At 38.9% G+C, this 27,981-nt stretch overlaps 2 protein-coding genes across 2 annotated transcripts in view; one reads left to right on the top strand and one right to left on the bottom strand.

The window, feature by feature from the left end:
* Nucleotides 1-127: 127 nt before the first annotated feature.
* Nucleotides 128-15,201, top strand: LOC149018737 (putative serine/threonine-protein kinase PBL17). The gene is made up of 6 exons (XM_089152900.1): nucleotides 128-683; nucleotides 1,474-1,781; nucleotides 13,013-13,148; nucleotides 13,448-13,584; nucleotides 14,043-14,166; nucleotides 14,250-15,201. The coding sequence occupies exons 1-6, from the start codon at nucleotides 599-601 to the stop codon at nucleotides 14,834-14,836; spliced, it is 1,377 nt and encodes a 458-aa protein (XP_089009026.1). The 5' UTR covers nucleotides 128-598; the 3' UTR covers nucleotides 14,837-15,201.
* Nucleotides 15,202-18,350: 3,149 nt separating this feature from the next.
* Nucleotides 18,351-27,981, bottom strand: part of LOC149018736 (P-loop containing nucleoside triphosphate hydrolases superfamily protein) — a 67,550-nt gene continuing 57,919 nt past the window's right edge. The window contains exon 12 of the mRNA XM_089152899.1: nucleotides 18,351-19,024. Coding sequence (XP_089009025.1) covers nucleotides 18,917-19,024 — 108 coding nt within the window. The 3' untranslated portion in view covers nucleotides 18,351-18,916. The remainder of the gene's footprint in view (nucleotides 19,025-27,981) is intronic.

The raw sequence follows: 27,981 nt of genomic DNA, 5'->3' as shown, positions 1-27,981 counted from the left end.
AGTCTACACGATAAATTATTCAGTCTATTAAAAAATTCCAAGGTAATGGCATGATTGTAATTTACGTAAATCGTAGGATTTTTCTGTAAGAATTATATGGCTCCAGTGAAAAAAAGATGACCAGCGGGTGCGTTCGGCCTTTTCGGAGGCGTCAGAGAATCGGAAAAGAGCTGAGAGACTGAATTGAAGAGTCACGACAAATCCTCGCTGCAGATCTCTCCCTTCCCTTCTCCAATCTTATCTCGGTTCAAAATATCTTCAATAGAATCTATTTCTGGATTCAAAATCTATCCAATGTACTCTATTTCTGGATCCTGCAACCCGGGTTCTCTGGGGGCCCTGAACTGAAACCGGCGGCCTCGCCGGATATTCGCTCCCGATCCCATCTTCTGTGTCTGTGTTCAACAATAATATTATCGGATCTAAGTGTTTTTGCAGTGGTTGGACGGTTCTCAAGAAGAGTATACGCAGATCAGATAATCGAAATTTGGAAGCTTTGTCCAGATGCTATCTTTTAACATATTGTGACAAAATATCGCTGTGAATCCAGTAGATTAGATTGGTTCTTCTGTTTGACACTTGGATCTGAAATGGGGGAATGAGATCCATATATCGTAGCTTCACAATAGGATTGATGGGGAGCTGTCTTACCATTGAAGACCAAAAATTAACTCCGAGTGCAGGTATTGCTTATCAATGTACCTAGCTTCTGTCATTTTCATGGGCATGGTTTTACTGGTATCGAATTGTTCTTTTTCTTGGTAAAGGTTAACAGATTTTCATATTTAATGGATATATATATATTTATGTCTGTCTTGTCCAAACTTGAAAATTATAGAAAATGGGAAGGATTAATACGAAATGGCACATCCAATGATGTTGTTTAGGCTGTTAGAAGGGTCACTGATATACCTTTACTTGAAAGTTATGTCACTTAAGATGATTCTGGTTAGGGCTGGATAGCAATTCACCTAACGAGTGACTGAAATCAACTAACCTGGTAATAATAGCTTGCATTAATGAATAACTAATACTTCTAATTAGTCTTTGGAGAAGTTTTGGCCCGCATTTTCCGTGGATGTCATGAGTTCCTTAAGAGTTTTAATCTAAACTCCTGTGTGATTCCTTATTTTCGTCCATCCAAATAAGAATTATTGGACTATGCCAGGACCAGGAACCTCCAATCCTTATTGTCCTCACTCTTGAAAGCGTGGGCAGTTACTTCATCTGTGACAGCTGGTTCTGGCAATGGTGTAGGTTTTAGTATAATTGGCATTTTCTTTCCTTCCCCCCCCCCACCCCACCCGGTGGAAATGTTAGTGTCATTGTTATGACTGCAGATGGATTTAGCAATGATATTAAGATTTGATGTGATGGTAGTGATAGTAGTAGTAGCAGCAGTATTACTAGCAGCAGCAGTATCAAATAATATGGCTGACATCTTACAAATTTCTGATTATCTATGAATTTCAGTTGCCATATGCCAAGCCACAACATTTCCAGCAAAATCAGATAGACTGGCTGCAAATACTTTTTTAGTTCCCAAGAATGTCAAAGATCTGCGTCAGAATCCTGGATACCATAATGTTGACATCTTTAGCTATGATGAGATGAGATTGGCTACCAAGAACTTTCGTCCGGATAAAGTTCTTGGTGAGGGTGGGTTTGGAATCGTCTACAAAGGAGTTATAGATGAAAACATTAGGCCAGGTTACGAAACCATAGAAGTTGCTATCAAAGTGCTTAACCCAGAGGGGATCCAAGGAGATAGAGAATGGCTGGTATTTATCTTCTCTGAATTTTTTGTGACTTCAATTCACTATGTTGTCTTTCTTCCATTATGAGTAATTTGTCTCGTAGTAAATGATTATTGATTTGGAAGGATATCTGGTCTATTTAATTGGTTACTTGTTGGGATTATCAGGCATTTTTCCCGCTCTCTTCCATTTATTATGTATTAGTATTTTACTGATGAAAAGAAAATGTTGAAGAATATGCATAAAGCTATGCTAATCATGTTGTAGGCACATGACCTAGAAATATCCTTGATGAAGAAAAAATCCCTTGAAATGTTGATCCATTAAATGCAATTTATACTTTGGAAACTGACCCACACTCAACTGTTTATTTATTTATTTACTTTTTGGGGGTTGGGGTGGGTGAAGGTGAGGTGAATGAATGTTCAATCTCTATGGTAATCTTATAAATAATTGTTTGTGATGTTTTTTCCTTTTTGGAGGCATAAATGCAACAAATCATGCATGTGGTGCCCAGTGCCCTTTTTGTGTATTTTCTGAACCATATACTAGAAATGGTTTTGCAATGGTTCTGTGAAACACCAAAAAGTAGTTTTGAGAAAACAGAAATGCAAACTAAATCAACAATATGCACGATACAAACTTGATATTCATGAATCATCTCTGCTACCACCACAACCAACGTCACCTTCTAATGTAGTTGCAGCTTGGTGGAAGACCAACTAGAAGATAATTCAACTAGGATCTGATCTAAACAGCTAGTTTCAATAGGTCAAAGTCGAGTTTTATATCAAAATTAGGGTTAGGGTTTAGTTAGGGCTTGGGCTTTTGCTGTTTTGATGATGAGTATGTCACTTTATTGATGGACAATTAGAGTATTGGAGAGGCGCCAAAATAGAGAGCAACCTACTACAGTACCTATATAGATGGACAATGAGTTCAAAAGCTACTAGGGTCCTTTTGTCTGACGAGAAGCACAAGCCCAAGTGAATACCACCCTTATTCCAACCTTTTTTAAGCTTATTTTTGGGTACAAGTTGAATGGATACCTTTCTAGGTTGATGGGGTTAATGTCTAGTTAGGATAGGTTAATTTTGTTGTAATTGGGTTTTATTTAGGTTCTAATTTAATAAAATATTTAGATTCATCACCATATTGGGTTTCTTTCCTTATAAATAGTCTAGGATTGGATTGTATATGTATTTAGCTTTTGATTCCATGGTTTAATTTGTAATTGGCCATTTTCCTGGGCCCAAGATATGGGTAGAAAGTAGAAAAACGGGATTTATTTCATTACAGATGTGAGAATTATATTTTGAGTCTATTTTCTTCATTATTTCAGCTTATTGCTAGTTAAAGTTACCTAATAGGTTAGGGATTGGGTTAAGCCTTTCTTTTTAGCATAGGAGTATATTTTGGAGTCAGTTTTTAATTTGAGTTGTAGTTTGAGTTTGAAACTATGTTAGCCTATGTGTCTGTAAGTAAAGATGTAATTGCTCAATTAATGAATTGAATTTTGAGTTTTGCTTATTCTCACCAGTGAGGTATAATGGCATAATGACTAATTTCTCCCCCACCCCACACTCTCTCTCTCTCTCTCTCTCTTATACAAGATTAAGGGTCTTCTTCAAGCAGTCCACTTCCTGTTCTTTAAATCAGTCATTAGTTCCCAAGATTCTTCTTCTCATCTTCAAAATTCTGCAACCCTAAATTCTTTATTTACTTTCTATTGTCATACTAATCAAAACAACTTGAATTTCAAACTTATCTTGTCACAAGACTTAAATTTCAAACTTAGATCTATTCTGACTGTCAAAGTTGTCCTATACTTTTGGATCATTCCAATATATCATTATCTGTGTTCTCTCCAAGTTCCATTGCCATCCGACCGCTATATATCGTGTTCTTGTATACCTCAACAAAAATAACCACAAAATCCTAATGCCCTAAACCCTTACTTTTTGGGTTAAGATTTTGGTAGACAAGCCGTAGTTGATTCTATTTTTAATCTAGGGCTACATCAAGTGGTATCAGAGCCAAAATTTCTCTTATGTACAATGTAATTTTCTGAGCTTATTATTCATTAGGCATGTTTCCGATGTAACCATGGATCTTGGGTGAGGGATAAAACTGTAATTTTCCTAGAATGTGGCTGCCCAGGAAATTCCAGCAATTCGAACAACCTAGGCCTGATGAGAATGATTTTCAGATCTGAATTCTATTGGTTCTTGAAACTCAGATTTAAAGTTTGAAATTTAGGCAATTAGTGTTTCAGTTAGGGTTGAAAGAAGGGCTAGGTTCGCTGGTTCTGCAGACCAGAACTGTCTTTTATTGTTGTTCCCTGAACTAGAATAGGGTCTAATTGATAAACTCAATAAAATTCAGATTTCTGGAATTCTGAAAATTTCTGCAAAACTCAAGGAAGAAGATGAAGTGCAGGTTTTTTTTAGAACTTAGGGGAATAGGACTGTTTTGGAGAAACTAAGAGTAGGGATGAGGTCTAGAGTGTTATGCGATTCTAGTGGTGGGTGATTGGTGGAGTCTGAGGCTAGGATTTGGGATATCCTAGCTGTGGGGTAGAGGGTGAGTGGGGGAAGGTCACGATGGCTAGGGAAAGGAGCTGGATTCGTAGAAAACTAAAGGGGAGGGGGCAAGGGTGATTTGTGATGGGGTGGAGATGGGTTTCTAGGCCAAACAAGAGGGGGAGGGGGCCGGGGATGCTGCGGTTGATGGGGGAGGGGGTGGCTTCTAGGGTTTTTGCAAGAGAGGGTGAAGGGTGGGAAGGCTACTGTACTCACTGGAGATTGGAGGTTGATTGCTGGAATGGCTTCTTGGACGTGTCATTGATCTCTTGAGTTGCTGAATTGAAGAAGATAAAGAAGAACTTGAAACTTTTTACTCTGCCAAGGCCTACCCACACATGAGACCCTGAACCTCAAACACTCAATTCATTAATTCATCCAAGACTGAAAATAACTTACATGAAGAGGCTATTTATAATCTGAAAATAAAGACTCTGACTGGGATTTCCTTGCCGATAGGGTCCCATTACATATAGAACTGGACTGTTATCAACACTTGAGAAAATGAATCAAATTACTACGAGATTTCAACCCCTTAGATTGGAATCTCACTAACATCCTTTATCTTGTAAGCACATGCTAATTAACTTAAGACTAAAGCAAACCACTTAACTCAAAATAAAATACTCAAAACAAATCCTAACTAGACTCAAACTGACTTAACAAAATTCTGAAATAAATTCTAAATTAAATTCAGAAGCTAAAATGTCCAAAATACCCCTCCTATAGGGTACACCCACTTTATGGAGGCTTTTTAGATCCTTCCTGGGGGCCCCAGTTAGGGTTTCGGACAGGGGGTCCCTGTGTTGACATCAGTTTCGCTAAGGAATTTCAAGAAGGGTTGTCCGATACCAAATTAGATCTTGGGGATCTTCGACCAAATATGCAAGAGTCTAGCACAAATATCAAACAGTTTGTTATATAGTGTGCAATGTCCCAGAAGCCTTAGAGGAAGAGCCAACAGTGGTAGATGATGTGGACAATGAACATGACAATCATTTCTAAGTACATGAGGGTATAGGTGAAGAATTGATCGATGATCAAATTCCAGTTGTGAAGCTCCATGATCATAATTCAAATGATATGTTGTTTCATGACAACCATCAAGAGATTGTGATAGATGACTATAAGATGCTCTAGAACATCACCCCGCCAAAACTTATATTTTGTGGATGTGGATTCAGTGGTGTTGATCCTCTCATTTTATAAAATTCATGGTCGAGATTTTCTCAACATCAGGAAAGTTGATGCAGATTCATTACAAATTTGGGCTTCTTTTTTTCTTCTAAGAAATAGTGTAGGAATGGATCATATATGTATTTGGCTTTTGATTCCATGAATTTAATGTTCAACTGGCCCATTTTGGTGGGCCCAAATTATGAGTAGGAAGTAGGAAAATGGGATCTATTTCATCTGTTTAGTTAAGAGTTCTATTCTGAGTCTACTTCCTTATACCCCTTAAGATGAAATTCTATTCAAAAGAAGTATGGTGTGATGTTATCTCGATGAAGGAAATGTACTATTGGAGGACCTTGCCTTTTTGTTAATGGTGTAACTATTACGTTGAGAAGGAATAGGTATACTTTTATGCCAAAGGAAAAAAAAAAAAAAAGCCTTCTACCTCCAAATGAACCCACTAGCTAAAATGCAGAAGAGGTTTTTAACCGGGGGGGGGGGAGGCAGAAGAGGCACTCTATACGTAACAGTCAAAAGGGTTTGATGTTTTAATGAAGGAAATTTTATAGGTAGAAGACAACAATGCAGGGCCTAACTAGCAGCATAAAACAATAGAGACAAAGAACTACTGCCAAGAAGTTCGAAGAAACTCCAGATGATTTATCTAGTGAAGTACCTTATACGATATTCACCATGTCTTTGACCCAGTTTCTGATTCTGTTTTACGTAAAGAAGAGGAGGTTATATTTGAAATTATGACAACAAAAGTTATACAGGTAGAATAGATCTTTAATCTTTAAAAAGAAAAAGATTAAAGCAAGGAAGGCTGACATTATGGAAGGTAAAGAAGTAACAGAGAGCACTGCCATCAAAGTTCACAGTGTTCTCGAATAAATAGAGTGAATGCCTCAAATCTTTGAAGAGAAGGATAATGAGGCTGGGGATGGTATTCTAGAGGTTCATGAAGACATGATGAAGACAACAATACCAACGGAAGCTGTGATTAAAGAACAACCCAAGAGCATTGCTGCTGATTTTGAACAAGAGTATATTTAATTTTCATCATAGTTTTCTAGATAGAATCATCCTCCTGGTTGAAGACTTCATTCCTAGTGTTCCTACAGTCTCAGGGTTTGCTTAGGAATGGTCAAGGCTGCTGCACGCCTGTTACTTTTCCCACATCGCTACCAAGTCAATGACAATTTTTTTTTTTTCCTGGTTGGATGAGAAGAGTTGGTGTTGATCTAGACCCTAATTAGGTCTTTGGGACTTGCTGACCTGCCCTTAGAAGCCCAGCTGAAGGGCTTGCTGCCTAGCAACACTTTAAATCGTTAGTGATTTTTCTGGTTGTTCTGTAATTCTGCCTAATCTGAGGTGTATTTCCATAATGCTTTTTTTTCTTCTTCCGGTTGGGGGGGGGGGGGGGGGTTACACAGAATGGGGTTTAAAGAACCCAAAAGAAACTAAAAGGAACAGCTGGTCCTTTATCTGCCTGAAGGATCTTCTCTATGTCTTGAGGAGGATCCTGAAAGTATTGCGAGAAGAACCCCACGGATGTTGGCCTCTTCGCCGTCCAGTCAGCAGCCTATTTGATTCTCTGTATACATGGCTGAACCTTCTGTTGCAATTTATTCCAGCTAGTTCTTTAATTTCTAGGGCCGGTCTCGTCACCGTCCCTTGAACTTGAGCACTGGGATTTAGAATATTTGTTGCCTGAAGAGAGTCTGATTCCACATATAGGGTAATATCCCTTTTCCATAGCCAAATGAACACCTTCCAATATGGCTTGGAGTTCTGCTTTCATGATGTTCTTCTTTGGCACTCATTGAACAAACTCACCCATGAAAGTCCTTTCTGAGTTATGGTAGATACCGCCCACCTGGTTATTATCTTTGTAACTTGTAGCGGCATCCACGTTACGTTTGAACTATTCTTCTGGGGTTTTCCAACTGCCAGTGAACTGACAAGCAACTGGGTTAGCTATCGGCTCTCTGCAAGTAGTCCATGCTGCTTCTACCTGATTGTAATACTTGGTGATGGCTTACACTCCATTCCTGGTCGGATAAGTTCTCTTCGTGTGATGCCCAATTCCTCCACCCCTATATATATCATACACACTGTGCAAGCAAACTTGGAAGCCCATCCCTTGTGCCATCTTGCCGCTTCCCCCCATATGTTTGAGTGAATCCACTCTTCACAACCGCTTCCAAAGAAATAATCGTGGCATGTCTCTGGAGCGAGTTGCGTCCAAATTCCTCTAGCAAAAGAGCACTCCCGAAACACGTGGATCGTGTTCTCAGAATCATTCATGCGGAAGTTGCAGAAGGCATTATTCTTGAGCTGCATTCTCCACATCCTTGAATTCATTAACAAAAGATCTGAACTTAGTAACCATATGAAGCTACAGGTATGACTCAGCACTCTCAGCTTCTACACTGCCGTCCAGGATACCATTAGCCTGGCTTGATAATTCTTCAGTTAACACATTATAAGCTGATTTACTGGAGAAACAGCCATCAGAGCTGGGCTGCCATAATAGCATGTCTCGCCCTCCTTCAGGCCCTTGGGCTGTTGGAATTCTTCAATTCAATGACATGTATCTAGAGGAAGTAAGTGAATGAACATATCTCTCTTCCAGCTGCTACTTTCGTCCACATATGATGATAACAAGTCTTTCCTCATGGATTAAGAAATATTTGCAACGGCTTCTGATATGAGATTCATCCTGGTGCAAGCCAAATATCCTCCCAGAAGGATACCAACTCACCATTGCCAACTGAAAATTTGCAGTTTGAGAGGACTGCTGGCACCACCTTGCACATTGCCTTCCAAATGGGGGTCACTGGGTGTAGCGGTAGAAAAACGTTTTCTTGTTTGCACGTTTCCATACTTAGCTTCAAGGATTATAATGGTGTTTTGGTTTAAATAAACCCACGACAATTTCATTAAAAAAGCCTCATTCACCTTCACTAAACTCTTGCAACCCAGACCATCATCTTCTTTAGAGTTGCATAATTTTACCCAGCTAAGGAGGTGGTTTCTACGATGGTATTGCATATCTCCCCAAACAAATCTTCCTGCTGCTTTTTGAACTTCATGGAGAGTTCCTTTGGGGAGAGGCCCTGAGCACATTGAATAGATAGGAATAGACATAATGACAGATTTTGCTAGTGTAAATACATCTGCCATAGAGAGGGCATTCACCTTCCAACTTGAGAGTCAGCCTTTAACCTTGGATAAGATCTGATTATGATTCTCCTTTTTTATACGCCTATTCCATATTTGCACTCCAAGGTAGTGCCCAATTTCCTTTGTTTCAGTAAAACCACTTGAGTCTCTCTGCCGTGGCCATGATTCACATTCTTGGAGAATAAAATCCGAGTCTTTGCTGTACTGACTTTGCTACCATAGCAGCACTAAAATTATGTAAACAATCTTTTATGACTTGCATCTGATCAAACAATGCTTTGGCAAAGAAAACCACATCATCAGCAAACATTTGGTGCCAGATGCATGTTTCCTCCTCCCATTAGTAACTGCATCCTGGATGCAGTGGGAGAGATGTTCAATACACATCGCAAAAATATAATGCTTTTAGGGCCTGTTTGGTTATATGAATCCAGAGATTTCATTGAAATCTCTAGATTCAAGATTTATACCCGTTTGGTTGTGAAAATCTCTAGATTCATGAAATCTAGAGATTCATCTTTTTACACTAAAAACGTGAATCTATAGATTTATGGGTATCGGGTGAAATCCCGAGATTTATAGCCGACCCCGTTTAGTTGGGACAAGGCTTATTGTTGTTGTTGGGTGAAATCCCGAGATTTCATCTCTACTATAAAAACGCTAAACATTTTCTCATTCACAAAAATCACAGATAAATCCACAAATTTCATTCCACGTATTCGGTTAACCAAACAATTAATTTTATAAATTATGACTCCATAGATTTGAAGTCTACAGATTTGAAATCTCTAGATATTTGAAATCTCCAGACTCATGTAACCAAACAGGCCCTTAATTAGTTTATTCAAATCATTGAAAGGACCACAATTTCAAGGTCCTAGTGCATGTAAAGCTCTGATATGTGAAGACCCATTTAAGTTGGTATTTGAATGTCTTAGTCTAGGCCACTTAGTTTCTATTTTGAGATAGAGTTTAGTTAGGTGTTCAATTTAGATTAGAACACCAGCTTATTATGCATAAATAAACACCCCTCCACTCGATGGGAAAGACACCAATTTAGATTACCAATAAAGTAATCTCAGTTTGAGATCCCCTTTTCGATTGTTGTTGCTTCGTCAATGTGTTGTTCAATTTGTAAGTCCAAGGTTGGAGAAAACACTAGAATTCTTGGCGAAGTCAAAGTAGATCTGTACTTGGCTGAATAGACAGCCTTGAGAAGTCATTCGATTCTTTCTATTACTCTAAAAGACTGCTCTCATTCAGGTGCCTGGCACTGTACACTCTATTCTCATTCTTTAAGACATTCCTTTTTTTATTATTTTTCTTGAATTTTATCAAATTTTTGGACTTCATGAGACACTCAAAATTCAAGATCAGATCTCCAACAATCTAACCATCAGATTGTTCCACACTTAAAGCACATCATCCCTCTACCTTGGTGACCTTAGGTACTAGTTTGACCCCATTCCAACCAGCCAATTTCAAGATTCTAATATTTTCTTGAATTTTCATGCACCAAAACCCCCCAAATCAAGAACCTTTCGTACCTTCCAATTTTACCGTCCAAACCCAACCAAACTTGGGGGCATCACGTTCGTATATCATTTACCTATATACCCTCTTAAGTTTCAATCCATTCCAACACCTATAGATCTCAGTTGTTCATCTCTAAAATATTTACCCTGTATCTCTAAGATCCACCCATAGCTAAGTATCCTTGATACCTTAGACATTAGTTAAGAGCGCATTACTTTTAGCCATATGATCCTAGCCTAACCCTTTTCCCTTAAAACCAAACCTTTCCACCCTATATGAGTTGATTCTCCTAAAGATCTTAGAAGAATTGGCCCTCATTCGGTTGAGGCTACATCACTAGATCTATATTCCCCCAAAATTAGAGCTCCATCCAAGTCCTCATAATGGGTCCTACTAAGATTCAAACTCTTACAAAACTTAGGACTCTAAAAACCAGCCATTATATTTAGCCAATTTCACACCATATCATCCTTAGGACATGCATACCAATCCTTTAAAGTTTCATTTAAATCCAACTACTAGATATACACAAAATACCCCTCTATAGCCCAGTTTGAAAAGTCTGATTTTTGTGTTGATTTCATTGAAGATATTAGGAGTGTGCTGCCTTGTTGGGACTCTCCAACCTAGCTGCATCATAGTGGCATAATAGCATGGATAAATCAACCATTGAAGCAATATTTGAACACTTTAAAAAGATTATGGCTGAGATGGCTGAGATTATGGCAGAGAAGCTGCAACCGAGCATTTTGATGTTTGATTGATTGCCCTAGAGAATGCATGCAAGGGCAGAGAACCTCCCCACAACGCATGGAAGAAATTAGTGAAGAAGCAAAGTTAAGTTGGTCAAGGTGGGAAAATCTGAAGATGTTACTGTTGAAGCTTGCAGACATGATCAAGGCCATTCACTGATGGAAGTTGTGATGAAAGAAGACCCCTAGAAAATGGCTGCTGATTGTGAACAAGAACATATTGAATTTGTCATGCCGTCAAGGTTCTTTAAAGAGAAAGTTCCTCGGGTTGAAGAGTACATTCCTGGTGTCCCTAGAGTATCAGGGTTTTGCATGGGAATGATCAAGGATGCCACACAGATGCTACTTCCCCCTCATTACCAAATACGAGAGCAAATTTTTTCAAGTTGGGGAGAATTTTTGTGGCCTAGTCTCCTTTTGGGCTTGTTTTCACCAAGAATAAACCTAGGGATGGGTCATATAGGGGCTGGGCCACTTGTCCGTTGGTTTATTTACTAATGGGACTTCCCAGTGGGCTCAAAACAGGGGTACTAAAAAGTACACGAATTTAGTTTAATTTTGGGCCTGCTTTCAAGCGACTAAGTGGTCATGTTACTAGGTTAAATTGGTTGCCGATTTATTAAGTTGGTTTTGAGTTAGAAGTCAGATTGTTTTAGAACTCTTAAGTAGTTAAGGAAAGTTCAATTTTTCAAGAATTCTCTTTTTTTGAGTTTGAGTTAGTATAAAACTCCTATTAGGAATCTTGCAAGGCTTGTGCCATCTATTGTAAAACCCCCGAAAAGGATGAACAGAAATAGGAGATTTGTTGAAAAGAAAATTAAATTGTCACCAAGGGTCTTCTCCACAGTAGAAATAACCAAGCAAATATTCAAATCCTATTGAAATGGGCAGAAGACTCCATCTCCTTTCTTCTCATTTGATTTTTTTTCTTCTTTTAGCCTTGGGATTCCCTTCTATATGAAAATTTCCAAATCAGATCTGCACCTTTCTAACTACTGGGTTTGACTCAAACTTTGAGGGATCCTTCCTATTAGGTCCATATCCCTATAAGTTACATCTTCATCTGAGTCCATTACACCCATTAACCATTGGAATCCTACTAAGATTTAAAAAGCTTAGGACTCTCAACCCAAGCCATCAGATTTAGCCAATTTTCACACCATAACATCCATCCTTAAGACCTCCATGCCAATCCCTATAAGTTTTATTCAATTCCGACTACTGGAAATATTCAAATTATCCTTCTACAGTCTATCCTGAAAATCTGTTTTCTGGGCTGATTTCATTGAAGATCTTGGAATGCCTGCCTTGTTTGGCCTCTCCAATCAACCGTAGTCTTTTTCTTCAAGTCATACTCTTTTCCCCCCTTCATATGTGTACAGTTATATTCAATTTTTTCATTATATTCGTTTTGATCCTAGCTGCTATAGATCTCCCATTGCTTTCAATATGTTTGAGGTCAAGTTTGCATTTCTTTCTTTTCATTTTTCCCTTTCTATTAACAAAAACATACCACCCACCCATGCCACCCCCTCCTCCCCCCTTCCCCCCTTCAAAAAAAGAAAAGAAAAAGAGCTTTACCATACAGCAGTTGTTGAGAAATTATTACTTGAAGATCACAGAAATACAAAAAATTCTTCTGACTCGAAAAGCAGCATTTTGGAATAGCTAAGTTGCCACTTGCCCATACAGATCCTATGCATCAAGTGAATATGTCAGAAAAATAAGTGTTGCCCTTCTATTCTGTGAGCCAGATGACAGGTCAACCAGTTCAAGAGGCCAGGCCTGGTTCAAAATACTTGGTGGGTGGACCATCTGATGGGACATAAATACAAACATCAGAAAATTAATGTTACTATCAGGGAGTTTGGCCTGAGGGTTTCTATGAGTACTGTGGTGATTAAAAATTGTTTTCTGTGATGCTTTTCTGTGGATGCTGTGGAAGTTTCCTGTGATACTTTGACACCAGACTGTAAATTTCAAGGTTCATGTTTACCTCAAGTTTGATGTGTTTTTACAGGCAGAGGTCAACTATCTTGGACAACTCAGTCACCCAAATCTTGTCAAACTCATCGGATACTGCTGTGAGGGTGAGCACAGGCTGTTGGTCTATGAGTATATGGCCTGTGGGAGCCTGGAGAAGCAACTTTTTCAAAGTAAGAATTTAAATCTTAAATGACATGTTGGTAACCTTGTAACATAAAAAATAGCATGAGGTTTCACTATGGAGTACAAGGCCCATACTGGCCTGGGCTGTGGGACATGCCGACTGCAATGCAGGCAGTTAAGCTTTTCCAGCCACATGGTGACAGAGACAATAGGAAACGCATTTATCTTTGGTTTGAATTTTTGGTTTTCTAGACACTAGAAATGTTGAAATGAGTAAGTGACACCATTTAGTGTTGATTTTATTTTCCTTTTTATTGATCCCCCCTTTTTACTTTTGTTTTAACAGGAGTTCGTGCCTCATTGAATTGGTCGAATAGAATGAAGATAGCTTTGGATGCTGCTAAAGGGCTAGCTTTTCTGCATGGAGCGGAAAGATCTATAATATATCGTGACTTTAAAACATCAAATATCTTACTGGATTCAGTAAGACATAATACAACTTAATGTTGCTTTGACCTTCTGCATTCTGTCTTAATGTGAAAATTTTATAGCTTGTTCAATAGTTGTTGCAGCATGTTGGTGAACCAAGGCATTGAGGGCCTGGATGCAAAGTGGCATCAACCAAGGTGATGGTGTGCCTAGGCAACTAAAGTGATTGGATGCCTAGGCATCATGTAGACACCCAACTAAGGCATGTGCACTAAAAAGACGGAAGATTGAAGTTTCAGTATAGAGTAGAACCAATCCGACCTTTATGGAAGTATCTTTCTTTTAATAGAGTCCAACAGATAAAGATGGAGATAATCAATGCCAGTACTGGCTGCGATTTTTCAAAAGAAAAAAATAATAATTCTGGCTAGGCCTTTTATATGTTCTAGATAAGTCAAATATATTGGTTATCCATTTTGTACTTAAACTAATGTTGAAGACATACCTTGCAGGATTATAATGCTAAGCTGTCAGATTTTGGGCTTGCTAAGGATGGTCCAAGGGGAGACCAGACCCATGTGTCTACCCGAGTAATGGGTACCTACGGATACGCTGCTCCGGAGTATGTGATGACTGGTAAGTCATCTCTAAACTAACTATTTCATTGTTAGTCCATCTTTGAAAGTTTAGTTCATGATCCAATCTGTACTTGCTGTCAGGCCACCTAACAGCTCGAAGTGATGTATATGGCTTTGGGGTTGTGCTCCTTGAAATGCTAATTGGTCAGCGGGCAATGGATAAAAGCAGGCCAAGCCGGGAACACAACCTGGTTGAGTGGGCACGCCCACTGTTGAACCATAAGAAGCTGCTAAAGATATTGGACCCCAGACTGGAAGGCCAGTACTCAGTGAAGACTGTTCAGAAGGTAGCCAGATTGGCTTACAACTGCCTTAGTCAAAACCCCAAAGAGAGGCCTACCATGAGTGAGGTGGTTGAGAAACTTGAAATGTTTCAAGTGCGCGGTGAGAATCGGGATGACATGCTGGTGCAGAGTGGGGGCCATGCTGTAATATTGTATGAGGCCCCAAAGAGTAATCCTAACAAGAACTATGCAAGCAAAACAGAAGGTGGAATAGAAACCAAATTGCTGCACAAGTGCGGAGAGGAATTATACAGTAGCAGGAGCAACAACGAGCCTCCCAAGGAATGTGATTTGCACTGCCCTTCCCCAAATTTTCAGCCCCCAGACAGGGTAATACCACCTAGGAGTAGAAGAACTGTGAGAAAACCAATTGATGGATATTGACTTTACAAGTTAGAGCCAATTCTTCTACCAAATGAAGTGGTTTTACTTAAATATATGATAATTATAAAGGTTTGTTCTGCAGCATATTGTGTTGCTTGTCTTTGTTCATCTACAGTAAGATTGCATAAACTTAACATCAATGCTGAAAAGCTTAAGACTTTTAGGGTCATGGAATGGCGTGTGTAGATGACGAACATCACACTTAATGCAATAAGGCCATAGGTGCATGAGTTAGAATGGGAATGGTAGAAAAAAAGGTATTTGATATGTATGTGTTTCAAACAAATCAAAACTTGAGCACGCCAAAAATAAGAAAAATAAATGTCCCTAGATGTGATTCGATGGGGGCAACTCATTCGCTGGGAGCTGTTTGCTATTCCTATTCCTTGCAGAGCGTTGGAGTAGATTCACTGAGATGTGGGAGTTGAAAACCATTTTACTTATCTGGTTTGCGATTGATGCCCTCCCTTCGATGACCTCTTTTGTCTGCAGTCATTCCTCTTCTTCTGTTCATGTATTTTTACGATTTCTCTTCTTACACATATTTTCATTTATGTTCTTCTTGTTTGCCATCTTTTTCCCTTAAATGTAATAGAAGTCTAACTGGTAAATTGGATGATTCAGGAGAATATACTAATATTAGAGTAACTCAGGGGTGGCGTTGAATTCTTTCGTAAGAAAAATTAGGAAGAAGGTATGTGGGTTTGTTTCACTCTGAAGTTTGAAGAGAAAAAAAATATCGTATCCATGGTCTTCCCTCAATTGCTGGATTACTGAAAAATTGGTTCAGCCAATTATGGTTTCTAGTGGTTGCCAAAATTGCAATGGCGTCCATCGATATTGAGAGTGATTGGGGTCAAAAACCCATTGATGTGGAGGATTATGATTATGAGCAGTGTGAGAAGCATAGGTGGACATGGCGATCGGAATGCGAGCTGTGACCTAGCTTTCCTTATTGATCAATTACTATTTGGTGTCTTCATTTTATCATAGTTGTGAGATTCCAAAGAATGTTGCTTCCTTATGGGAAAAAAGGTTTTACTCAAGGCATTGTAGTGGATTTTTATTTGCCGCAGCTGTTGCAGTCAGCAGCGAATTGTTATGATTATGCCACGTATTAATTTGCATTCGAACAGTTTACATCATAAGTATAAGCATAAAACTTTGTTCTAATTATGTGACGTGGTTTCATAAAAAATCAGTACCTCTAACTAGGAAGCCAGAGTTCAAATCCCTTTGAGGGCAGGGGCTAGCCCTGTGATGTGAACTCAACTTTAGGATTAGAGTTTCTTACAAGAATTCCCTAATATGTAGGGTTGTCCAAAATCTTCAAGCAAATAATCAGACAATTTCAAGGGATCCTATGAGTTGCTTTTAGGCCAAAAAAAAACTAGATGGGATGGGGGAAAGATTAGGAAACAGAAATGGGATTCTAAAGGTAAAATTAAGGTGTTTTCCAATCCTTGTGGGATATAACAAAATAATGGAGAAACTTGATATGCTTTCAGATACATGCTTATTTTTACCCAAAAAGAAAAATACATGCCTAAGATGTGCTATAAAATATACAAAAATGTGCTATATATATGATGTGCTATATATATTCTACTGTTTATTTATTTATTTCATTTATCACATGTTTGAAAGAATGTTGGGCTGAGAGCTAACATATTGCGTTCATATTTATAAATATATCATGGATTGTGATTCAGGTCATTGCCCTTGGTAACTCTTGCGTCTCATATAACTGTATATATGTATGTCTAGATGCATGAACTGTGATAGTAGTAGGTGACCTGTGGGCTTCCAAAAGACAATTGAGAACCATGAGGAGGCAGAGTATCTCCAAAAAGACAAGTGAAAACCATGAAGAGGCACAATACTACTGTTCTTTTATTCATGGTAGGATTATATATGATATGGGTGGACTTGTGGGAGTGGGACACCCAAAACACAGTTGAGAGCCATATGGGAACACGGAGTGCCTCTGCTGTATTATGTGGTAATGATCATAGGGTTGCAAAGTGTTCATCCAAAAGATGGCTAGGAACCATGAGGATCAACATTCCTAAATTGGGAAGGATACCTGACCAACAAGAGTGGCGGACTTAAAGAAAGGTATCGTGACCATAAGCAACATGACAAGTGGATGACCTTGTATCGTGGCTAGGTATTTTCCTAACATGCGTCAATCTCAGACCAACAGTCGTGATGATATCATGTGATGAGATGCACCAAGAATGGTGAGAGAGTGATGACCTGTCCTTGGATCCTTTGTCATGGATGCGCAAAAGACAGTTAAGACCCGTGAAGGGCCAGTGTGAATTTCAACTTACACAGAGGAGAATGGTGATTCATCATGCGTGTTTATATAAATAGAGACCAGCACGGTTAGTATACTAGATTGCATCCTAGGACTTCATTGCATCTTACACATCCATAATCATGTATATGCATATTGTTTCCTCGCAAGTTCTGTGGATTGGAACTCGCCCCTCTTGGGAACCTCTCTTTAGATGATCATACAAGAAACCATAATTGTCAAAGAACATAGCTGGAGTTAATACTTTTTAAGGTCTTTAATATCTGGGAAGACAAATTTGAAGCATGTTTATTACTAGTAAAATCCTCGGGATATCTGAAAAACTTATTGATATTAATCATCTTTCTTTCTTTCTTATCGTTTAAATAGCTCTTTGGTTTTTCAGAGTTATTTTCCAGGAAAATTAATGGCTGAAATTCCATTAATGATATAATGCTTCAATTTAATTTGAAATTAAATTATACCGTAGCTATGCATTATTTTTTAGAAAACACAATATTCAAGTCTGAATAGAGCAATGAACTCAGGTGTTCAATAGTATCTTCAGTGATGTGAATATCTCTGTTGGGGCCGGCCTGCTGCTAGTTGACAACTTAAATCAATGTGGTGCTGTCAGCCTGTCACCTTGAACGACTACATGATAAATTCCTTCTGAAATGGATTCCAGCAAACCTTACCTCCAAAGAACTTCCATTGAAAAATTGAACTTTTCTGGTGGAACTTAAAGAGGTGAGCATCTAAAAGTGTTCATGCTGGAACCCGATCCCCCAAAACCCAAATATGAGCCATTGATGTGATCTCAAATGTAAGAATGTTCAGTGAAGTATGATCCAAATGTAAGTTTCTTTGAATCCCAACTTTTACCGGGAGCTGCCGCAAAGAATGACTGAGGAGAGCACACACGATCATGGGTAAACAGCAGATCACTTCACTCGTTCAACCTATGGTTGAGACTCAAGAATACAACAGCAACAACAAGAAGCATTTTCTCAACCAAATGGGATCAGACACATGGATCCATGCCTTATAATCAGCCCCATTTGAGGCCATAGCAGACACAAGGCCGATGCTATGCAAATCCTTTTTCACTTCGCCAAAACAAAAAAACCTGATAATATTCAAAGTGACAGGTAGAAGGCTTATGAACGAAGGAAGTCAGAAAGGTGAATAATTCAAGACTCCGACTGGCAATTCTCTTGGCTTTAAAAAGCTTCCCCTCATAGGCTGGAGTCACACTGGTGAATCAGAGAGTTGCCTCATAGTGGCATCTTAAAGATGAATAAGATATACAAAGAAGAATAAAGATTCAGCCAGTAAAGACTTGGCAGGTATTCTTCTTTTACAAGTGTGGTGTTCCATACATGATAAGAGAGAGCGTCATTTCAGCATTGGAAGCCTTTTAGGTGCTTCAAGAGAAGGTGATTTGATTCATATTGAAAGAGCGAAAAGAGCCACAGGTTAAGGCACAGAGTGGCTCTAAGAAAAGTGATAAAGGACATGTATAACTGAGGATTAGTAACAATTATGGTTTTGAATATCAGATATGCTTTAGAAGATTACTGAATTCAGCCAGACCAATCCGAAATCTACCAAACAAAAATTTAAATTCAAGAAAAGGAGACAATCTATTTACCTTTTATAGGAAAACTTTTTTATTTTTGGGATACCCTTAATATTAGGAACCAAAAGAGGTTACCGTGTGTCGGTAATTGCAACAAACAGCCCTCAAAAGTGACAACAGTTTAATTTGATAGCTCTTACTCATCAATATTCTTCATGTACTCCTTTGAAAGCTTGGTCTCCATAATGAGCTTCTGTTCTCTGACAAGAGAATATCCTGACTCAAGTAAAGCCTCCACAGTTTGCTGCTTAAGAACACACAATGTTTCAGTTTTAATTCAGTCAATGGTCTGTTGAGTTCTAACACACTTGCAATTCACAGTTAACGGTATGCTCACAGATTCTTTTTTACTTGAATTCATTCTAATATAAAGGGGCACACACAGTACGTGAGGCTCTCACCACTGTGGGGTCTGCTGAAGGTCTTAATGTATGCAGCCCTACCCCAGCCTTCACAGAAAGGCTATTGTTGGTCAAAATGGAGCTACTGCACCATTTTAGTATCAATTACTTTACTGTGATCATATACCAGCTGCTGAAACTGAAGTATCTGATAAGTAAATTAGAACCTTGGAAAGTTCACATGATGAAGTGATAACCAGTATACAAAGAAGAGATCTTCTAATGTACTCATTTTCCTGAACTTCTCTCCCTAGATCCTATAGTGGACTCATTCTGATGTGCTAAAATTTCATAATTAATCAATGATGCTACTGCTTTTTCAAGAAGAATCTAGATTTTTTTATTTATTTTTTGCTCCCCTATTGGCAAGTCAACAAGAATTTCCAGAAAGGAACCACTGGCTTCTAACAACAGAGTGTAGTGAGTGCATGGTTTCAGAAAGGTCAACCATACCTTGCATCCTAGATAGTCAAAACAAAATTCCTGACAAAAAGCACAATTTCTCACCCCTATCCATTGAGCATTAACCAGGAATAGAGAGAAAATATTTAACAAACACTTACTGAAATAGGGTGGATGAGGTTTCCCAAATAATTAAAATAGGGTGGATGAAATGGAGAGGTGCGTCCGGGGTCTTATGTGATCGACATATTCCATTAAAGCTTAAAGGAAAATTTTATAGGACTGTTGTTCGACCAGCTATGATGTACGTTGCAGAGTGTTGGGCTGTTAAAAAGAGTCATATAGATAAACTCAGTGTAGCAAAAATGAGGATGCTAAGATGGATGAGTGGCAAAACTAGGATGGATAAGATAAGAAATGATCATATTAGAGTTCGTCTGGGAGTTGCTCCCATAAGTGATAAGCTTCGAGAAAGTCGTTTGAGATGGCACGGCCACATTCAATGGAGACCTATAAATGCCCTTGTACAGAGAAGTGATATAATCCATATTGAAGGAACTAGAAGAGCTAGGGGAAGACCTAAGATAACCTTAGGAGAAGTGGTGAGAAAGGATATGTATAGCTTAGGCCTTGTATCTAGCATGGTCTCGAACAAAACTGATTGGAGGGCAAGAATCCATGTAGCCGACCCCATTTGGTTGGGATAAGGCTTATTGTTGTTGTTCTTGTTACTGAACTTGAGATAGCAGTTCAAATCTGTCCAGGAAATTGATCAAGAATACAGGATCACAAACAGACAGGCATACCCCATAATACAAAAACATTGAGGACGTGATAATGTAGGAGCATGATCACGACTCTTGGATGTAGTTTATCGTGAAACTTGGGCCTTCTTTGGTAGTTTTATGGTTATGGTATTTAGTTTTAAGCAAGGTTCGGAATCAAGGCCGGTTTCAACTGGGCGGGAGACCGAGATATGGTGGTTTCAACCAAAATTTTGTTTGAAACTTGGAAGTTTTCCCTGCAAGTTTGGACAGTAAGTTTTGGCCCTTTTTTATGGTTTTTTTTTTATCTGATTTCTTGCCTACTGCCTATTTAAATAATAATGAACACAATGGAACTAATATTTTGTTTAAAAAACCAATGAAAAGTAATCATTCAATTGTACTAACACATGAAAGGTTTTGAGAGATACAAATGTTAGAAAACTGAACAACACACAATCATTGATAATAGTCTTGAATTAAACATTTATTAATCTCATAGCCATACAAGACCATTTAAGCCATCAACAAACAAAAAATCATAAAATGGAATGTTTGGAAAAACCTTGCAAAAATCTTCCAAAATCCATGAAAAATATGTTGAAAGAAAAAAAAAATTAGCAAGAAAGGGGTTGGGGGGTCAAAACCGCCTCAGCGGAAGTGGCAAAAGCCGCGAAACTAGGCGAAACCAGTTGAGAGCTACAAAATCTTGCAGGTTTGGATTCATCACAAGTTTCATCTCAGTTTTCTAAAAAAAAAGATTTTGATGGAAATTTTGTCATTTTCAGTCAAAATTTCTACCATGGTTTTGAGTGGTTTATATTTGTAATGAGTTCAATTATAAGGTCCAAAATTTAGATTTTAATTATGAAGTTAGCATTTCCTATTAATTAGAAAATTATCTTATTAGATATTTGTCAATCAATTGTTGGACCCTATTCTGATTAACAGTTTTTTTTTTTCTTTTCTTTTCCCGAGTTTAGTCCAAGATGTTATTTCCATTAGTGTTATAATACAGATTTAATAGATTTAGTTTCCATACATGGGTTTCCTTGTTTAGGGTAGATTTGCTAGGATCTTCTATTCTCTTGTAAGATTCCCACACTCGGAAGATTTGATTTATTCTGTGTTTATAAATAAAGCTCCTGTTGTGTCCTTTAGACACAAGTCAGGATTTCTCTAACTCTTCCAACATGGTATCAGAGCCGACTTTTATTTGAGCATCGTCGCCTCCTTTTCCTCTTCTCTATCAATTGCAAAGTCCCCCCCCCCCCCCCAAAAAAAAAAAAAAAAAATAAAAAAAAAAAATGCAGCCATGGCTGACAATTGAAGTTCCATCATCATCCAGCAACCAGCCTTTCCCCATTATCGTGACCTGAAAACTTAAGCCTAAACCATCGGAGGAACCTGAAGCATCCACCTTCGGCCACCTTCCTCCATCAAAGATTTTTTTTTCTCTGCAAACCACCATCGAAGCTCTTCTGCAACCTGCAACTACAATCAGTTTTTCCCCTCCTCTGTCTGCAGCTGAAACCACTTCCGCCATGTTCTTCCTTTATCGCATCTCTTTTTTTTTTTTTTCACTTCTAAAGCAATCGGCATCTGGTTTTCTTCCAAACCTGAGACACTAACCTTGTCTGCAACTATCGTTTCCACCAACAACCATCGCATAACAGACTTCCTCTGTTTTTTTTCAGGCAATCAACATCTTTCTCTGTTTTTTTAAAGCAATCGAACCTTCTTTTTTCTTGCTTTGGGTCATAAGACATATGGAACCTTCTCCTTCCTGTGGTAGTTTCTCACCATTCTCTTCTTGCAATTATTCTGCATCTACCGCCTCACCTCCAGCAGCCATAACCTCCAGCGCCTGCAACCTGCGACCATCCTAGTAGGCTCGCAACACTTAAGCGACCTCTGTCTAGGGTCATTGATTCCCCTTCCAGAAAGCCCACAACTCTGCGATGGCTCTCGAGGAGATTACCCCTGCTGTTTCCGTCACTCCATACCTTTTTGAGCTCTAAAAATTGTTTTTTTTGGTAAAAATTTTTATGCCTAGTTTGGGGTGGTAGGCCTGTCTTCTCCTACCAGTAATTTTTCCAAAGTTTGTGATCTTTTATGTTCTTGCAATGGCTGATTCTCTCACTCAAATGAAGTGCAAGTATTGTGGAAAGGAGTGTCATACAAAAGATAAGTGTTGGAAGTTGCATGGATGACCCAAAAAAAATTCCCCTAGAGATAGGAATGGAAATAGGGGTGGCAATCAAGCATCTAAGCAACATTGGTTTTAAAACTTGAGTACTCCAGCACCTCTTTCCTCATACGAGCTCTAGTACCTCTGGCAGTTGATGTCCAGACTTGCCATGTCTTCTCCAACGTGACTTCCAGTACAAATGTAGCTTCTGCCTCCATTCCCTTTTGTGATCCATAGTCATCCATAGGTATTTTTGTTGTCACAATGTCAAATTTGGATGATTTTGAGGACTTTCTTGTTGCCGTGTGGGTGGACCTAAGCAACTTGCTGCTTCATTCTCTTTACTGCAGCAAATATGTGTGGTAGAGTAGGTTTTCTCTGCATCCTTAACATATGCACCACAGGCTTAAGCATCTTCACCATTATCCTCACATTATGCCAGAGAGTTTCATCGAGTATGGTCCATTGTGCTCTCCTTCCTCCCACATATGAAGAACCCTCCCAGCTAAACCACTGCTCTGATGCAAACATGCTCCTAAGGCCAGTCTTCCTACACTCAACGCTTTGCAGTGCTATCCATATGAGTATTCGGACTATAACAGTTCCGATGAACAGTCACTCACTTTTGACAGTTATACAATTCCAGAAGATGATCCAGAATTGGGTTAATCACGTTTTTAACAGCAAATCTGGTTATGCCTGGCCTCACTAAGTCACCCTGACACTTGTCCCTCATCATCTTTAATGCATATGTGTGGTTATAGATGAATGTGCTAACTTGTCGGGCTTGCTCCATGGTCTTCTTCACAAGCTTGACATTTCCGATGTCCTTCAACATTAAGTCAATGCAATGAACAGCACATGAAGTCCAAAAGAGCTTTATATCTGTCCATCCATCAAGGCATCAATACAAAGTCATAAAGTGTACATGTAATGTAAATATATGTATTTAAAAATGAAAATTAATACTATATATTTTGAATCTTTTGATACTTAGAGTTCTCCTGCATCTTTAACCCAGCTTTCTTGTAGTTGGAGCCATTATCAGTCACAATTTGGATCAAATTTTCCACTCCAACCTCCTCCACCACTTGCTTTAATAATTTATAAATATATTTTGCATCCTTCTTATCACCGGATGCATCTACTGACTTGAGGAACACTGTCCTCCCATCACAATTCAACACGAAATTGATGATGGACTGTCTAGTGGGACTAGTTCAACCATCATCCATCATCCATCAGTCACTTCATAATGAGGCCACATGGGCTTTAATCCCTTAATATACTCATTTAAGTCCTCTTTATGCTTAGGCAAACATACATTATATTTCTCATATGAAGTGGGTCCCTGTACACCACTCCCAGCCTTGCCTATCTCCTCAATCATATCCTATAGTAGGGCCCTTGGGCTGTATGTGCTGGAATACAACAACAACAACAAGAACAACAATAAGCCTTGTCCCAACTAAATGGGGTCGGCTAAGCTGTATGTGCTGGAATACTATGGTAATAAGCCCATTTAGAGAAAGCTATCCCCACTTTTTCCTTCACACTCCCCCATAAGTGCTTCAACTTTCTCTGCTTATGTTTAAGCCTCACAAATAAGGCCGGATCATTGTGAAGAATCTCCAGATCTGGATCTATAGGATGTGCTGACGAAACTCGACCCCTTGTAGGGGCCTGTGAGATAGGAACCTCCTGCCTCACACTCTGACTCCTCATAGGGACTGGGGAGCTGCCTGTTCCTCCCATACCTGCTGGCTCTTTAGAGGATCCACAACCCAATACCTCTGTTGCCTCCTCATGTCATCAACCCTCTATTGCTCCCTACTCATCATCATCGCCTTCCTGATCTATTCGGCCTCTGGTTCAAGGTCACATCCATACTCTTCTGGCTCATCTAAACCATAATCCTTGGGATCTAGAAGGTCGTTTAAGCATGCATCCTCGAACTCCTCCCTTTGTGTTCTCTTCTCTTTCCTTTTTTGCTTTCCCCCACTAATATATGAGGCCATTGCCTTCTTAACCTCTACGGGCACCTTTTGGCACCCTACTACATCCCTGTTTCTACCAGCTAGATGCACCTTCAGCCTAGTGGCCCCACCTCCTCCTATTTGTTTATCGCAATAATTACTCTCGCTCTTCCTCCTATCAACTGTCAGTGGCCTCCGGTGTTGCCAAGCTATGTCTGACATCTTTGAAAGAGTGTGCCTGATACAAGAAATACACACTAAGTATCTTAAAAAGCTCCACAATATGTTCCAAAAATTACATTCATGCTTCTAATAATAACCTCCTATTTTTAAATATAAAAAAAATATATAAATGTGTTTTTTAATATATAAAAAATTAAAAAATATACAAAATACACACTATCTTAAAAAGCTCCACAACATGCTCCAAAAAATTGCATATATGCTTCCACTAATACTCTCCTATTTTTAAATTTAAAATAGAAATTAATTAGTTTTAAATATTTTTTTAATTATTTAAATATATATTAAATACAGTAAAATTACATAATTAACAAAAGAAAAAAATTGATCCAACACCATCACAACAATATGGTGTCTTAACTCTCACATACATTAATTTGAAGCTCATACCTCTACTATACATATACATTTTTAGCAATATACATAATTTACTAAATATTTTTAATAATAGAAAAATAAAAAAATAGTAGGAAGAATAAAAAATTAATTTTGACACTACAAATTTATAGATCAACACTCTAAAGTAAACATACTTAAATTTGGAAGCAATCCAAGAAGATGTAAGGCACAAACAAAACAAAAATAAAAAAATGAGGAAGTTGGTTACTTACCTTGCAAGATTTAAGAAAATGCACAAATGGAGGAGCAAATCTAGTGTTTGAATGAAATGTAGTTGTAGAAATTAGGTGAAGAGAGGGATGAAAGCAAAAGAAATACAAAAAAAAATTTTAAAAAATCAAAATAGGGTCAAAATGTCACTGGTGATATCGCTCGATATGCTCGAAAATGGCGATAGGTCGAAAACTAGGTCCAAAATGGACACTTTATAGCCTACCAATGTGTCGTTTTGGCTTGATATAGTATCGGATGGAAATTTAGTATCATATTGACCGAAATTTCGGTCGATACGATACATGACACTTTTCATATCTGTCCTTGTATTTCGTTTTGATTAGAAAAAATGTAGGCATTTCAACCGAAATTTCGTTAATTTTGGTCGAATTTTGTACTATGCCGGAACCATCTCTCTTAACAAATAAGGTATGGTCTGCATTACTCTGCTAGTAGCCATAGGAAATCATGAATCTATGAAATCTCCTAAACCAAGCCCTAAGAGACTACTTCAGCCCATACAAATCTCTCTTTTAACTTGCACACTTCCCCACGAGTCTCAGGAGTAGAATACCCAAGTGGCACATCCATATATACCTTTCATGGAGTTCCTTATGTATGAAAGCATTCTTCACATCTAATTGTTGTAGGCTCCAGCCCTTATCCATAGCACATGAAAGAACAACGGAATAATGTTCATCTTTGCAACTAGAGCAAATGTCTCTTGGTGTCAATCCCATAAGTTTGAGCAAAGCCTTTGGCCACCAATCTTGCCTTGTACCTGTCAACTGTCCCATCTGCTTTGTGCTTGATCAGCTTCATTCACTCGAAGAGGCGCAACCGATTAAGTGTGAAGCGTCTAAAGGACCTTGTCTACATACGCTATAATATGAGACTGAGGGGAGGACCATATTAGACAGTGGGTGGACAGAGAGAGTAACAATATCTAGTTGGCCGACATATTTGAGATGGATGATGATGATAACCCAATAGTTGACTGGATTAGGGATAGTGGAGAGCCATTGTTGGACGAGGAGGGAGGTCATCCCAGTAGATAGATTGCAGAGGAGATGAAGGCTGATGTGGAGGACTTCATGGCCCAGAAGGGGAGTGCACATGTAGCACCCGCCCATCCCTTCGTGCCACACCCTAGTGCATCCACCCAGAGTGAGGATTTGATTGTCTGGTCTGACACTGAGGATGATGTGACTCAGGACTCAGGCGACGACAACGATGGTGATGATGATGATGATGATGATGACAACTATGATGATGGAGGGGATAAGGAGGGTGTTGGACCTCGTGATCAAGATTCAGCTAATCCTAAGGACAGACCACCACCACCACCACCAGCAATACGTGAGAGTCAAGGGGGGAGGATGACCACCGAGATTCACAGGTGAGAGTCAGTTCACCCACACAACACAGGATTCAGACCATATGGAGCTGCATCTCGAGGCCAAAATGTTTCCTCTACATATTGGAGGAAGGGGAAGGGGAGACAGCACGGCTATAACACAAAGGACACGTCATCATATGGGTCTTACAGTCCGACTGATGCTGAGAGCTTGGTGGGATCTATGAGATCGATGAGCATTGATGATTCTAGAGACTCGGAGACTCCTCCACCTTCAGAGGATCCAGATGGCATAGGCCTGTAGAATCCTCATATAATACCTGAGTCGAAATTTCGACCGAAACGTCGAAATTTCGGCCTTTTGCAAGGTCGAAATTCCTGTTTCGGTCGAATTTTCTTCCTTGATTTGGATTGGAAGTCAACTATCAGCATAGCTCATAATCTGGTACAACATGATAGGACCAAGCATGTGGAGATCAACAAGCACTTCATCAAGGAAAAACTTGAGATCGGGCTGGTTCATATTACATTAGTTACCTTAGATAATCAGCGGGCCGATGTGCTTACAAAGAGCTTAAGTGTCAAGATGTTCAGTAATATTATTGGCAAGTTGGGCATGATAAATATCTAAGCTCCAACTTGAGGGTGAGTGTTGTAAGACAGATTTAGTAGATTTAGTTTCTGGGGTTTCCTTGTTTAGGATAGATTTGCTAGAATCTTCTATTCTCTTGTAAGATTCCCACACTAGGAAGATTTGATTGGTTCTATACTTGGTAAGTTATTAGTATAAATAAAGCACTTGTTGTGTCCTTTAGACACAAGTTAGGATTTCTCCAACTCTTCCAACAATTAGTTATATAGGAGTTGTGTACTTGTGGTTTGTCGTCAAGGAAGTTTCCTGTAGGTGAGCTACCTCAGCTAATCAATGTGAGGTTTAGGGGTCTTTTTCCGTTGCTTCTCTCTCTTCTCCTTTTCTTTCATCAAGTTGACTCACCACAGCAGATTCATCCATCAATCTGCACCAAAGCTAAACTTGGCTGTAGATATCACAGACTCTCCTCTTCTTTATTGTCAGTACAACAATTTTAGGCCATGCAGGAGAACTTGCCAGAATTTGAAGTAAAGCTTATGAGAGATAATAGCAATGCAAGGAATTAAAGAAACCATTTTCTGGTCACATCTAATCCTATGGATGCTTACTTAGACAAACTGAGCTCAGTCATTGAACAATTGGGTAAAAGAACAAGAAGATAAA

Source organism: Hakea prostrata, chromosome 4, assembly GCF_041222555.1.
Source record: "Hakea prostrata isolate BN-2017 chromosome 4, UWA_Hpros_2, whole genome shotgun sequence".
Taxonomy (NCBI): Eukaryota; Viridiplantae; Streptophyta; class Magnoliopsida; order Proteales; family Proteaceae; genus Hakea; species Hakea prostrata.
The sequence above is the reverse complement of the archived record's forward strand: the minus strand, read 5'-3'. Positions and strand labels throughout refer to the sequence as shown.

Coding starts and splice junctions, on each gene's coding strand:
- LOC149018737 (XM_089152900.1), top strand. CDS start 599: ATGAGATCCATATATCGTAGCTTCACAATAGGATTGATGGGGAGCTGT. Junction 684..1,473: donor AAAATTAACTCCGAGTGCAG/GTATTGCTTATC, acceptor TATGAATTTCAG/TTGCCATATGCCAAGCCACA. Junction 13,585..14,042: donor CAAATATCTTACTGGATTCA/GTAAGACATAAT, acceptor CATACCTTGCAG/GATTATAATGCTAAGCTGTC.